The 13,191-nt window shown below is 44.2% G+C and overlaps 1 protein-coding gene across 2 annotated transcripts; it reads right to left on the bottom strand.

Annotated features, from left to right (window-relative positions):
* Window positions 1-4,286: 4,286 nt before the first annotated feature.
* Window positions 4,287-11,674, bottom strand: TRNT1 (tRNA nucleotidyl transferase 1). Of its 2 annotated transcripts, none has more exons than XM_074914283.1 (8): window positions 11,571-11,674; window positions 11,283-11,430; window positions 10,387-10,580; window positions 9,654-9,792; window positions 9,277-9,403; window positions 8,568-8,761; window positions 8,142-8,392; window positions 4,287-6,938 (listed from the first exon to the last, which is right to left on the bottom strand). In XM_074914283.1, the coding sequence occupies exons 2-8, from the start codon at window positions 11,428-11,430 to the stop codon at window positions 6,690-6,692; spliced, it is 1,302 nt and encodes a 433-aa protein (XP_074770384.1). In that variant the 5' UTR covers window positions 11,571-11,674; the 3' UTR covers window positions 4,287-6,689. The 2 variants fall into 2 exon arrangements, with proteins under 2 accessions (XP_074770384.1, XP_074770385.1); XM_074914284.1 differs by having other exon boundaries at window positions 11,283-11,398; window positions 11,571-11,653.
* Between the last annotated feature and the right edge of the window lie 1,517 nt (window positions 11,675-13,191).

The following is a 13,191-nucleotide window of genomic DNA, read 5'->3' as shown; positions in this document are numbered from 1 at the left end:
ATAGGCTACAGCCGCAGAGCTCACAGTTCTCACAGGGCTGTCCTGTTGGGGTTCAACCAGCAGCACCAGGAGTGCGTTCCCATCATCTGGTTTATTCATCAGTTTTACTAAGAGAATATTCTGTAAACTGTATTAACAAAGAATCATCAAGATACAGTTTTGGCTTAACTCACAGTGCCAAAGTCTAATTTGCTGTTAGAAGGCTTAAATTCAGTGCATGAAATGGGCCTAATCCTGCTTTGGGGCTCAGAACACCACACACGACTTCATTTTTCCTATGTGACTGTTTTCAAAAGGTCCTCCTTGCTGGGCCAGAGCTAAGACCATGTTGTCTGTTTTATCTTTCGGGGGGGTGGTTAAGAAACAGTGTTTGATCCAGAGCTCTTAGGAGAGGGGTGATGGTGACACACGTCTGGCCCCAGTGTGGCAGTTACAGAGCAGTGTGGGAGCCTGCCTGCCTGCTCTCAGCAGTTCTGAGTTGACTTGCTAAACAAGATAATTTTTGAGTCCCTGCTTTTCTTTTTTTTTTTCAGCATTTTCAAAGCAGGCATACTTGAGGTGGCTTTGGCAGTGCTATGGCCTTTGTGCCAGAGGAAACTTTGCAGGTACCAGCTGTATTTGCAGATGCTGTTTTCCACACGGACTGCACTGCTGATGCAAGATTTTTTTTCCCTAGTGCAGAATTTTTTGCTCTCACTGAAGCTCTGCAGCATGTCATGGGCTTTCCCTTTCCAGACCTTTGTGTCTTCTGAGAGTTTAGGATAACCTGTGTGATGATGCCACTCTGCTAGAAGAGCCCTGCAGTTCTCATAAGCATTATATAACATCACAAGGATTTTGTGACAACAGCACTGAGTTTATGATGGGCATCACCCCATTGCTGCTCCACAAAACCACAGCCACGTGGCTGAGGGGAAGCCGCGGGGAAGGACAGCTTCCCAGCCTCCTGTTCCTTTCTGTACAGCTTTGGCTGGAGGTATGATGCCTAAGTGAGGCTCTAGGAGGGGTAGTTTGGGTGATACGCAGGTAGTGGAGCATGCTGAATTGAATTTCAGACTCTTAAATAGCTATTGTCTTACCATGTTATAAAGAAATTATCTAAAATGTCAAAGCTTTAAATCCTTGTCCTTTTGCACAGCCAGATAACAAAGGACACTGTTAGTCTCCCCACCACTAATGCTCTGCTAAGGTAACGTAATCTTTACTGTCCTGCTGGAGCTGGAAGTAGATTTTTAGAGGAGGAAAAGGAATTATGATACTTCAGGCAGTCATGCTCCACAGTGTTCTGTAGAATTTATTGATTTATTGAGGCTTGTGAGAAAGGTCACCCACCTGAATGGAAGCCCTGGTAGAGCACTGGGTACCTGAAGACATTGTCCCCCACTGCGTTGAATCCACAGGGAAATTATAAAGGCTCAGAAATGAAGCATGTTATATGGCTTCCTTGATCTGGAGGAGGTAAACAGAACTTTTAGAGTACTTAGAGGACAAACTTCACCTGTGTGATGGTTTTAAGCCCTGCTGGGACTAGAGACCATGTTGTCATTGCCCCTCCCCTACCCTCAGCTGGTCGGGCTGGAAGTGAGGCACAAACTCCGGGTTAAAATAAGAAATTTAATACAACCGTGTAATAAGCAATCTGAACAACAACAGTAGCACTGATAACAACAATAAACAGCAATAACAGTAAACAAAAGATACACAGAGGAATACTGCAGTGGTTACAGACAGCTTGCTCCTGTGCTCCCTGTGACCAAAGCCACAAAGGAAAAGGTTTCCGAGCCCGACCTGATCTCAGCATGGTATGAACAACCCACCTGGAGATCCCTTCCCCTCTCTGCTGGGGAAACAACCCTATCCTAGCTGAACCAGGCAGGACAACCTGGATCTGAGTATTGTGGCCCCTGTCTCCATATGGACGGAGTTTGATGCTCCATATATGTTCTCCTGCCCCCAACACCCTGGTTCCTCATGTAGAGGAACAGAAGGGGGTTATTGCCATCAACTACTTGAGCCCTAATCCCTCAAGAGTACCCGTGAAGTTAATGAGCCATTTATGGCTGTACCATATGGGGAAGTAAAATAAGGATAATAATCCTGCTTTTATGTTCAGCCAGTTGAATTCCCCTGTACAACTGGTATTTAGATACAGGCGGAGACAAGGCCTGGAGTGTGGCGGGGGTGAGGCATAAACTTCAGACTGGCATGATTCATAAATGTTTTGGAAGTAAAGAATAATTCCTGTGTGTGCTGATGCTGTTTCTGGATGTGACCCTGCGGTGCTTTGTCACTAATGCACTTTGGAACCATGGTGCAGTGCCTGGCCAGCCCCCACCATGTGTGTGCTGGGTGACAGGGACAGGGCTAGGATCCATCTGGGCATCCCAGGGCAGCAGAGCCTTCCCATGGGAGTAGGGAAACTGAGGCAAAGGAAAACAGAACAATTTTGTGGCTCGCAGCCATCTGCTGGGGAGCCCAAGGGTGGCATAATCTTTTCTTGACTTTTTCTAGGTGCTGGTTATTAAAGTGACCATAGCAACCTGGTTGGGTGAAGCACAGGTATTAGTCAACATCTTCTATATCCTTTTTATACGAAAGTGCTAATGTTTCAGAGCCAGTCTCGGCCAGCTAGGGTGCAGCAGGACTAAGGTGGTTTTTTTTAATTTGTTTTTATTTTTAAAACTGATCTTTGCTGTGTAACCCCCAGCACAAGCCCCTTCTCTTCCTGCCACAAGCACCTGTGTTTGCCTTAATTTTTTATTTTTTTTTTTCCCCTCACATCCAGCTGAGCCTTCCAGCCTGCGTGGTGCTGAACCCCTGCACTTTGGGGGTGCCGCTGCTCAGGGAGCCCCTGTCCCATGGGCACCGCGGCTCACCTGGGGCCACAGCGCATAGAGGGAATGCAGCCTCCCACTGCAGGTGGACGTGGGGTGATGGAAACAAGCGATTAGCTATAGATGGATGTAATATCTCTCTCTCTCTCCCCAGACATGCACGCACACACATATATATATGAACTAGCTGTGGCTCTTAAACTTTATATATTTATACAAAAAGAACATATATGGTTTTCTGTACATATACATGGCTTTGTATGTGTATATAGGTGTGCACACAGAGGATACATTGGGTGTCTACAGATCTACAGACACATAGACACACCTACTGTACATATACACAGACATATGTATATTATCTACCTCTCTAACTTTCTATGGCTCCTAAACTTTATATAAATAAAGTATATATTGTATCAAATAATATATGTATACATACTATTAACAGATATCATACAACAGAATAATATTAATATATTAATATACATATAAATTCATATATTACATATGTATTATATGGCCCCTAAAATTTTATCTGTATATATAGAATATATGTTTGTATATATAAAAATGTTATAATTACAATTATATATTTATTATATACTATCTTCTATCTTTATATATTTACTATATTATCATAGATTATGGTTTTATTTATATAAAGTTTAGGAGGCATAGATAGCTATATCTTGTATGTGTGTGTGATTGCTAGGTAGATAATCTGTATGTCTGTGTGTGTATAAACAGACCAAGCTGCCCTGGTGGTCGAGGGCCAGGAGGGCGGTGCAGCAGCGCTGAGGCACTGTCCTGTCCCCACGGCACAGCCGTGTCCTCCCACGGGGCCTCACTCCACGCAGTGTGGAGCTCTGGGGCAGGTCAGGGCGTTACCGTCCCCTCCTGCAAAGGGTGGTCAGGGCTCTGCAGGGGAAATCAGTCGTGGCCTTCCCCCTGAAAATGCAGCCAAGCCAGGCCAGCCTCTCCATCATTTTTACAGATCATTACATCTTGAGAGAATGGTCAAAACCTTCATTAATCCTCTGAAGCCATCTGTGAGGCAAAGCAGTTTGTTATTTACCATTTTGCCCTTCACAGGCGGTTCCCTCCTGGGGCTGAGGCAGGCGCAGGGGAGCAGGAGTGGGAGGGATGGTACCTGGGACTCCCCCCCCCCAAAACACAGGGGGGCTCTGGTGCTTTGCTCTGCTGAGGGGCTGCAGCCCTGTCCCACTGTGCTGGGCTCCCAGCCCAGTGGAACTGGCTTCACCCACAGGAAGATGAGTTTGTTTCATTATTCTTTGCAAATTTTTGGGCTATGTCCCCCCAAGCAGAAGCGGGTGAAGGGGAGGCATTATTCTTCAACGCTTTTCCCAACAAACCCAAAGAGTGATGGACTTAACATCAATGCTGGCAGCTGGTTTTGGAAAGCAAAGCCATACAGGTTTTTCTGATGTGTAACTTTAATTAAAACACATTGAGATTATCGTTTAATTAGTCATGTAATCCATTGGAGAAGAGTTACTTTACTCAACCATGTATCAAACTGCTTCATCTTGTATCTCCCATTTCGATATTTAAATAGTTTATACTCTATAAAAAGTGTTTATTCAAACACATCCTTTCTCCAGAACTCAAGCTGGTCCTGCCTGTTTAAAATATGCTATTATTTTGTTTTAACGCAGTTTCATTTTACTAGGGTTTAATTTCTTTGGATTACAGTAAAACAGACGCTCCACAGACCAACTGGAAACCTCAAGCATACCATGATTTTTAAATGAGCTATTTGAGCAAATGTGCTAACGATGCTGAATTCAGAGCAGGACTGTTTAATTAAGATGCTTTCAGAACAATCTGTCTGTGCTGTTTTTCACAAGAACTGGAGACCGTAAAGGTTTCAAGCTCATGTCCTTAAATATCCTCCCTCCAAGTGGAGTTGGACCCTGACAGCAATTTTGGTTAACCATAAAGTGTGATTACTAATATTTTACCACCTCCAGAGCTGTTGCCTTAAAAGATGCAGTTTTGTGAAGTGCTCTTTACAGGAGTCTACTATAGTACTAAATTTTATTACTTGTCTCCCTCCCAAGATTTCAGTAGTTCAATAAATTGCACAAGGAGGCTTTGATTTAATTACATAATTAAATCAAACACCATCCTGTTCTTACGAGAGATGCCTTATTAACAGAGAAAAACAGCACTTCTTGTCTTCCCTTGCTGTCTTCCTGAAGTTCCCCAGTACCTTCTTATTTAAAGTAACTGACTTTCTAGGAAAAAAACACCAAAAGCAGGTGGAAAGTTAACTACATGAAAGCATAAACGTTGCGCTGGCCTTACTGCCATCTAGCGTCACAGAATGATATCTGAGGAAAAATAAAGCCAAACTACTACCATCATTTTGTAGGAAAACTTCAACCCGCACTACAATTTATATACAGAAGAGCTCCTCTGGGGTAGAACCATTCCTTTGCTGTTTTTTTTCTTTCTTTTTTAAAGCACACACACAAAAAGCCAGGGATGTTAATACACGTTCATTAAGACCAGCCAGGAACAGCACTACTTGAAAAACCATCCTCCACAAGTGTTAATTGATGGCTGCTGTTCAACCAGGGCAGCAGGAGTTGTGCAAACAACTCTCTCCTTACCTAGTTTTCCTTTTCTCACCCATCAGCTTTAACTAAATCAAAGCCCTTGCCTTCTCCTGTTTCCCAAAATGTTATTGATACATATATGAATTTTCAAGGGGTGAATTTTCCTTTGAAGCACATTCAGAGTGCATTATTAATGTGGCTCTGTTTGGACAGAATGGATAATTAACAGAAGGGACCCAGGGCAGATCCTGGTGCGTAAGCAGAAGTAGGGATGCCAAGACTTCTTCCCAAAATAATCCTAGGGCGTTATACAGAACTGCAGGTCAGAGAGGAGGCAACAGCCTCCAGGTCTCAGTGCTGCGACTTACAGGAGAAGGTGGAGAAGGGCGGAAGGCACCAGTGCTTTCTCCTGAGTGTTTGTACTCTGAAGGCAACAGAGCTACCGGCCTCAATGCACAGGGTCACTCACCTGAGTTCTGCTCGCACCTCACCGGGAAAGAAAAAGCAGAGGAAGGAGGCAGCAACAAATAGCCATGGTGGGGGAAATGGCAGACACCCCAGTCTCCTGCTAACACGAACAGTATGTGTCACACAAAATTACAAACACTGTCAAACCCTTCAGCAGCCCTCTAAGGATTGAGCTGCTCGGTGATAAACAAGTTACTGAAAAACTACTGAAGAGACAAGAACTTCATGATATTGACTCAGCTAAATCATCCTTTTCATCTAAAATTGTTTATGGAAAATAAAAATCTTGTAAGAAACCAGACTTTTTTTACATGGTAAGACTGGGAACTGCTGGAGTGAGTATTTCAATCTGGTATCTATAACTACAAAAAGATTGAGAGCTCATTATTTCTAGCCCCTTTGTCACTCTTCTAGGCACAAAAAAACCCTGTGATTTTATCTAGAGGACAGAAACACTTTTTTTTGTTGTGTGGTTTTTTTTTTTTCTTAGATACAGCAAAGTCAGAATGTGAAAAGTCTTGGTGTCACCTCTAATGCCCCAGAGTCAAGACAAAGTAGTTATCATACTTATCTTCAAAATACAAGAAAAAAGAAGTAGAGACTGTGGAATCTGGCAATTAACATTTTACGTGACTACAAAATTAAACTTCTTGCAGAAATTACAAATTAGTAAGAGGAGAAAGGTGCTGTCCAAAGAATACGACAGATGCTGTATTGGCTACAACACCACTGACAGAGTATTTACTGGTATCTCAGTTACACTTAGAAGAGGGCACAAACAGTTCTCTACTATTATTCCATCTTACAACTTCTTCAGGCAACTTAACAGTTCTTCTTTATCCATGTGGTATCCACTCTTCTTCCATTCATCCCGTAACTGCTGTAACGTTGTTCCAATTTCTTTTCCAGAAGACACCCCCATTTTCCTTAAATCATGGCCACTAACAGGAAAAGAAGGAACAGTCCATTGCTGCATTTCTCTTAAAAGATGTTCTTCTCCTTGGTATTTTAGAAGTTCACAAATCTTGGAATTTGTATTAGCTTCCCTAGACTGGAAAAAAAAAAAAAAAAAAAAGAGGATTCACTATGAAACAATAGAAAACAGCTCAAACTGTGATCAGCATTGTGTTACTCCCATGACATGTCAACCTCTGAGCAAGTTAAAACTCAGTCCTAATGTGGAGGCTCTGGGAGATCCTTGGAGACTTTTTGAATTCCAGGTAATAGCGGTAACCGTTATCTTCAGCTGGAGAGGAACTACTGCCTTTCCTGCAGGGGGGACAGGCCTCACTGCAGAGGCTGCCATCTCTCACCTTCAGCCTCAGGTACTGCAAAAGTGCAGAACTTCACCTGGCAATTACTTGAAGTTTGCTGTAGAAGAACGTCGCAGGTGGCCCACGCCACGGTGCTCCTCAGGAAGAACACACACCGATGTTCCAGGAATTGCACCGGCTCTCAAGGCGCAATTCCAAGAGTTGACTTTCACATAAAAAAGCTGGAGCCTCTTCAGGTCCAGATCCTGTCTCATGTTTTCACCCAGATCAGCTGGGACAAGACAGGACAGGACATTTCTGTTTCAGGTGACTGAATATGACATTTTTCAGCCTGACGGAAGATAGGCTTTTAAATCCAGTCAAAAACTGCTACAGAACACAAGGTGCTCACAGATGCTAAAAATGTTTTTAAAATGTCTTAAATATTAACTTAAAGCCTCAGTATTTTGGATGAGAAAGAAAAAAGCTTTTGGACCCAAGTAGAAGTGTCAGATATTTATCCTCCTGCAAAATACTAGAGGAAAGTAATCTTTTTATACCAAAGATTTTGATTTATGTTGCAGAGACATGCCAGGACATTTGCAATAGCCCTTACTAATTTCTGGTCCCCTCTGCAGAGAAAAAAATAAAGGGGAAAAACAACCAAGCAACCCACTCCACTTTAGTTAACTGGAACTGGTATCTGTAACCAGAAGGATATTCTTCCAGTTACTGGGATGACATTACACTGGGAGCAATCCAAATTTGGCTAATATTTTTTGTCAGTGTATCCCATCTTTCTGATGAAAACATCACAGTCTTCAAAACCCTGGCAAAAATTTGCCTAAGACAAGAAACCAGCCTGCTGATGAAATGGATCCTATTTGACCCTTTAGGGCCCTTTCTTTCCACTAGCCACCATCATCTCTGCTACTCTGTAAAACTGGAAACTCAGAGTTTACTGTGAAGAACAAAATAAAAGCAACATAAAATACACATACATCCATTATGAAGTCCTGATATGGTCGAAGTGGTTCTGGACCCATAGCTTTGGTTAACTCTTGCCGGTGTTTCACTAAGAAAAGGCCAAGGTTTTTTTCTTCTTTTGAGATTTTCAGCCTCAGATCAAGGTTTGTGATATCATCCTTCACCTTGAACAACGACGACAGAACTGTCATCGGTTTGGGACACAGATTTTGAATGCTTTTAGTGACCCTGTCAAGTTCCTCTAAATTTCCATCATGTGGTAGTCCTAAAGGGATATACACAAAAAAAGTGCAAGACAATTAAGAAATATGGGTGTTAACATAGGAAAAAAAAGCCCAACTGATTTCTTTCTGGATAAAAAGTTTTATCTCACATCGCCGTGCTGCAGTTCTGTTTGTATATGATATAAGAGTAGGAAATCAATCTTAATTTCACTTTACCTATGTATTGGGCAATATCCAGCTCATACATAAGTTGAATCAAATGATTTACGTGGTTTCCAAGAAGAATTTTTTTCAGTTCCACCCAAATTCTTTCTCCTGATATTCCAGCCAAACCTTTGGCATTTTCTTTAATTGTTTGCAGCGTACTAGGTTCATGATCACCAGGTTTTTCTGCGATTCTTCCATAAAACCTGCCCAAAACACACTTCTGTATGTTAGAATGAGAAAAATTATCCCATTTAGAATCACAGAATCATTTATCTTGGAAATTACTTTTAAGATCATTGAGTCCAACTGTAAACACAACACTGCCAAGTCCACCACTAAACCATCTCCCTAAGTGTCACATCTACATGTCTTTTATATCCTTCCAGGGATGGTGAATCAACCACTTTTCTGGGCAGCCTGTTCCGGTGCTTGACAACCCTTTTGGTGAAGAAATTTTTCCTAATGCCCAATCTGAACCTCCCCTGGCGTAACTTGAGGCCATTTCCTCTTGTCCTGTCGCTTGTTACTTGGGAGAATTTCACTGCTATTCACAGCATAAATGTCATGACAGTGTTAAATATTCTAATTTAAAATACTAGAGAAAACTTAACAATATAACAGTTACAATTCTTTTTACATCACTGATCTTTTTCACATTTCTGAAACCTTCTAGAATGTTTAATTAATTCCTTTATCTAGGAAAGGCAAAACCTAGTACCTCAAATATCTCAGGATTCTTAAATAATCTTCTTGTATTCTCTCACTTGCCTTTCCAACAAATCTAATTTTCTTGTTTTTCAAGTCTTCATATCCATTAAAAAAATCATACAGCATCCCATCCAAACCTAGAATAAGAAGAAAGAAAATTAAAGAATGTGAATTTACAAACATACTTGGCACAACTAAACACTCTCACTTGAAAATACAGAAGACAAGTTGTGTTATTTCACCTATTTTGTCAGATCATCTCACACATTTGTACAGACCTTTCAGCTGACAGCAGTACAAACCAGAATTGAAACAGACGTGGAAAATTTACTGGCTTAATTTGAAAAGTAGCATTTCATCTAAATACTTGCTTTTAAAAGTATTTACCTAAGAACATGGAATTGACAGTCAGATCCCTTCTTTCTGCATCCTTTTCCCAGTCAGTGGTGAATTCAACCTCTGCATGTCGTCCATCAGTGACAACATCTATTCTAAGAGTAGTAATTTCAAAATTCTGTTCATGGAGCTGAAAATCCCACAGACATCATTATTTCAACACAATCATGAATATAAATGTAAAAGCTGTATATTAATTCAGCCTCATGTTTGTATACAGTTAGTGTTCAAGCTGGATACATGCAAACCGATGTGTACCATGTTCTCATACAGAGCAGATGACAATCAAGTAATACAAATATCTGAAAATAATCCTTCCATCATTCATTTTCTAGATAGCCTGCAGAAATCTTCCTGCAGAAAACAGATTACTAAGCAGAGGAACAAGCAAGGTAGAGGAAGCCAGACTTGAAAATCAGGAGCAGGAAACACTAGGATCAACTTCCCCACATTATCTGAACATGTGGGTGGCCTACAATATCTTTTCTAGTGATAACACAGCAGCACGAATGGGTTATGCTGAGGTAACATGCACTAAAATACGGTAATTAATTTTTACAAACAAAAAGTAATTAAAAAATCACTCCACACTGTAAAGCAGGTCTCACTTAAACTCCTAGTGTGATACTTTAACAAAGACGGAGCATGCTACCAGTTTTCCATTGGATATGCTGCACGTTTACAGATACAGTTAGAAAAGATCCAAGTCAAATCATAAACCAACCCTGGCTGTAATGGTTCCGTGTTTTTCTCCTTTGTTATTGATCAAACGAACACCTGCAGATGTGAACATTTCCTTCATCTCTGCTGGTGTAGCTGTAGTAGCAAAATCTATATCTTGTGGTGTCATTCCACTTAGTAAATCCCTCACAGCACCTCCTGCTATTCTCAGCTCATAATTCTTCTTCTCAAACAATTCTGGGAAGGAAAGGAAAACCATTAAACACTCTCTCAATAAAAAACACAGCACACTGTCAGCCGTAACACACCTTGGCACAAATTAAAGATCATAGATGTAGAAACACATACTCAAACACGCAGTAAGCAGCAAGTATGTATGTACTCCACAGCTTCATGTAAAATGCATGAATTAGGTACACAGCTGAGCACCCACATGTCTTTTTCCAGTCATTTCTGATAACCTAAAAATTATCGGGTTGCTAATTGCTACTAGGGGACTTGGGGCCGTGGAACATTTTTAGCAGTTAGAAGCTGACAAGGGGAAATTGCTTAGTTTACTTATGCCAGAGCAGAGTGAACCACGAATCTGAATTTCTTCAGGAAAAACACCTCACAACAGTTGATGAAACCCGAGCTCTGCCACATCCCCCCAGTCATTTTAAAGTTCCATCGGCTCGAGCTGAAGAGCAGCACGCACGTCCCGGACCACAACCGCTACCCCCGGGCCACCAAACCCCCGTCCCCTTCCCTGTGAGGGGATCCGGAGCTGCGCCGGCGGCAGTGACAGGCCGCGAGGTGCCAGGCCTGCATTCCCCGCTCTCCGGGCCGGCGTTTGGTTCCTCCTGAGCGCCCAGCGAGCGCGGACACTTTGGGGGCTGCCGCTTAGCCCCGTGGGTGCCCAGATTCCGCCCCCCCAATCCCTCCCCGGGCCGCACTCACCTGCCACGCTACGGAGCCCCGGCGTGAAGAGCGCCTGGAACTGGGGGGCCTGCAGCTTCATGGCGCCCGGCGCCCGGTGCCGCAGCCGGAGCGGCGGGAGCAGCCGCAGCCCGGCCCTGCGGGGCAGAAGCAACACCTCAGCCCACATCTGGGGAGAAAACAGCCACACGACGCCTGAGCCGGGCCGCGCCGCAGGACCCCGGCCCCCTCCCTCCCTCCCCCCCTCCCCGACCGCCGCCCGGCCTCGCCCCCCTTCCCCCGCAGTACGGGGTGCCCCGCCGCACCCACCCGCGGGGCCGCCGGCGCGCTGAGGCGGCGGCGCTAGGCCCGAGGAGCCGGCCCAGGGCCCGAGGAGCCGCCGGGTGCCGCCGCCCGGCCTCGCCCCGGCGCCGAGCGATGAGCTCAGCGGCGCGACGCGGCCCGGCCCGCCCCTTCCCCCGGGGAGGCGCAGCCCGGCCCCGCTGAGGGGAAGGGGAAGGCCCCGGCCCGCGCCGCGGCGAGGGGAGGCTGGGGAGGGCCTGGGTCGCGGCAAGGGGAGGCAGAGCAGGGCCCGGGGCCTCAGCCGGGGCGGCGGTAAACCCTCGGGTGAGGGCCGCGGAGGTCTGCCCAGCGGTGTCTTCCACCGTGGGAAGCAGCTGAGGGTTTGTCCTGATAAGATACGAGAAACGGGACTTCCAAAAGAAACGTAAAAGATTTACCATGGCTTGATTTCAGTTTAGAGAGAAGGAGGATTACAAAAGGAAAAAAAAATGTTTTGATAATGACACAACCGTGTTGAAATGGACTAATGACCCCAACACACCACTTGGGAGACCAGTTAATCACCAAAACACCAAGGCTGGTGTTAAGCTTGGCTGAACTGCATCCACAGTTGCTGAACTGTGAGAAGCACCTCAGTGTACTTTAAATATTAAGTTTATGGCTGTCGGCCTGGATGGATTGAAGTTTTCTTCACCATGTGGAGATGTACGGACAAGATGGGATAACATGGGAGTCTTGGGGCTTTGGTACTGTTCGGGCTGTCAGGTCTTCCCTCCTCACAAGTGTAATGTCACTGCTGTGAAATTGGTGAAACATCACTGCATTTGGCTGCGTTTGGCCAACTGCACAAGGGCCACAGCTCCATCGCTCCCCCCTGCACTGCTCCTGCGGGGAGGCATCTCGGGAGGGTTGGAAGGAGCAGAGCCTGAAGGAGGAGCTCACCCACATGCAAGTTAATGGGAGTGTGGTTCCCTTTGAGCCTGGCTAAATCTTTGTCTCAGCAAAAAGGGTGCTACAGGTTTCTTTGTAGCTGGGAAGAATCGTCACAAAGATCTATCTAGTACCCAACAAATCAGCACTTCACTGCAGACAGGAGTATGCTTACAAGCACAAAAGGGTTTTTTTGTGGAATGACCTATTCAAAAAAATAATCTCAGATCTACAATAATGTAGTCAGGCCTGTGTTAAGAACATAACCTTTTCTTACCCTTTTTTGTGACTACTGTTTCTTATTAAATTCTTGCTCACCTTTAGAAATTATCTTCTACAGAAACATTTCAATGTAGATGTCAGAACTTGTCGTGGTTTAACCTGGCAGGCAGCTGCTCACTCACTCCCTTACCCCAGTGGGATGGAGGAGAGAACTGGGAAAATAAAATACTAAAATTCCTGCGGTGAGATAGACAGTTTAATAGGACAGAAAAGGAAGGGGAAATAATAATAATAATAATAGAATCGGAATATACAAAACAAGTGGTGCACAATGCAATTGATCACCACTGGCCAACTGATGTCCAGTCAGTTCCCAAGCAGTGGCCCCCAGCCAGTTTTCCCCCCAGTTTTTATACTGAGCACAATGTCCTATGGTCTGGGATATCCCTTTGGCCAGTTTGGCTTCAGCTGTCCCGGTTGTGTCTCCTTCCAGCTT

This window comes from Athene noctua, chromosome 10, assembly GCF_965140245.1.
Source record: "Athene noctua chromosome 10, bAthNoc1.hap1.1, whole genome shotgun sequence".
Classification (NCBI taxonomy): Eukaryota; Metazoa; Chordata; class Aves; order Strigiformes; family Strigidae; genus Athene; species Athene noctua.
The sequence above is the reverse complement of the archived record's forward strand: the minus strand, read 5'-3'. Positions and strand labels throughout refer to the sequence as shown.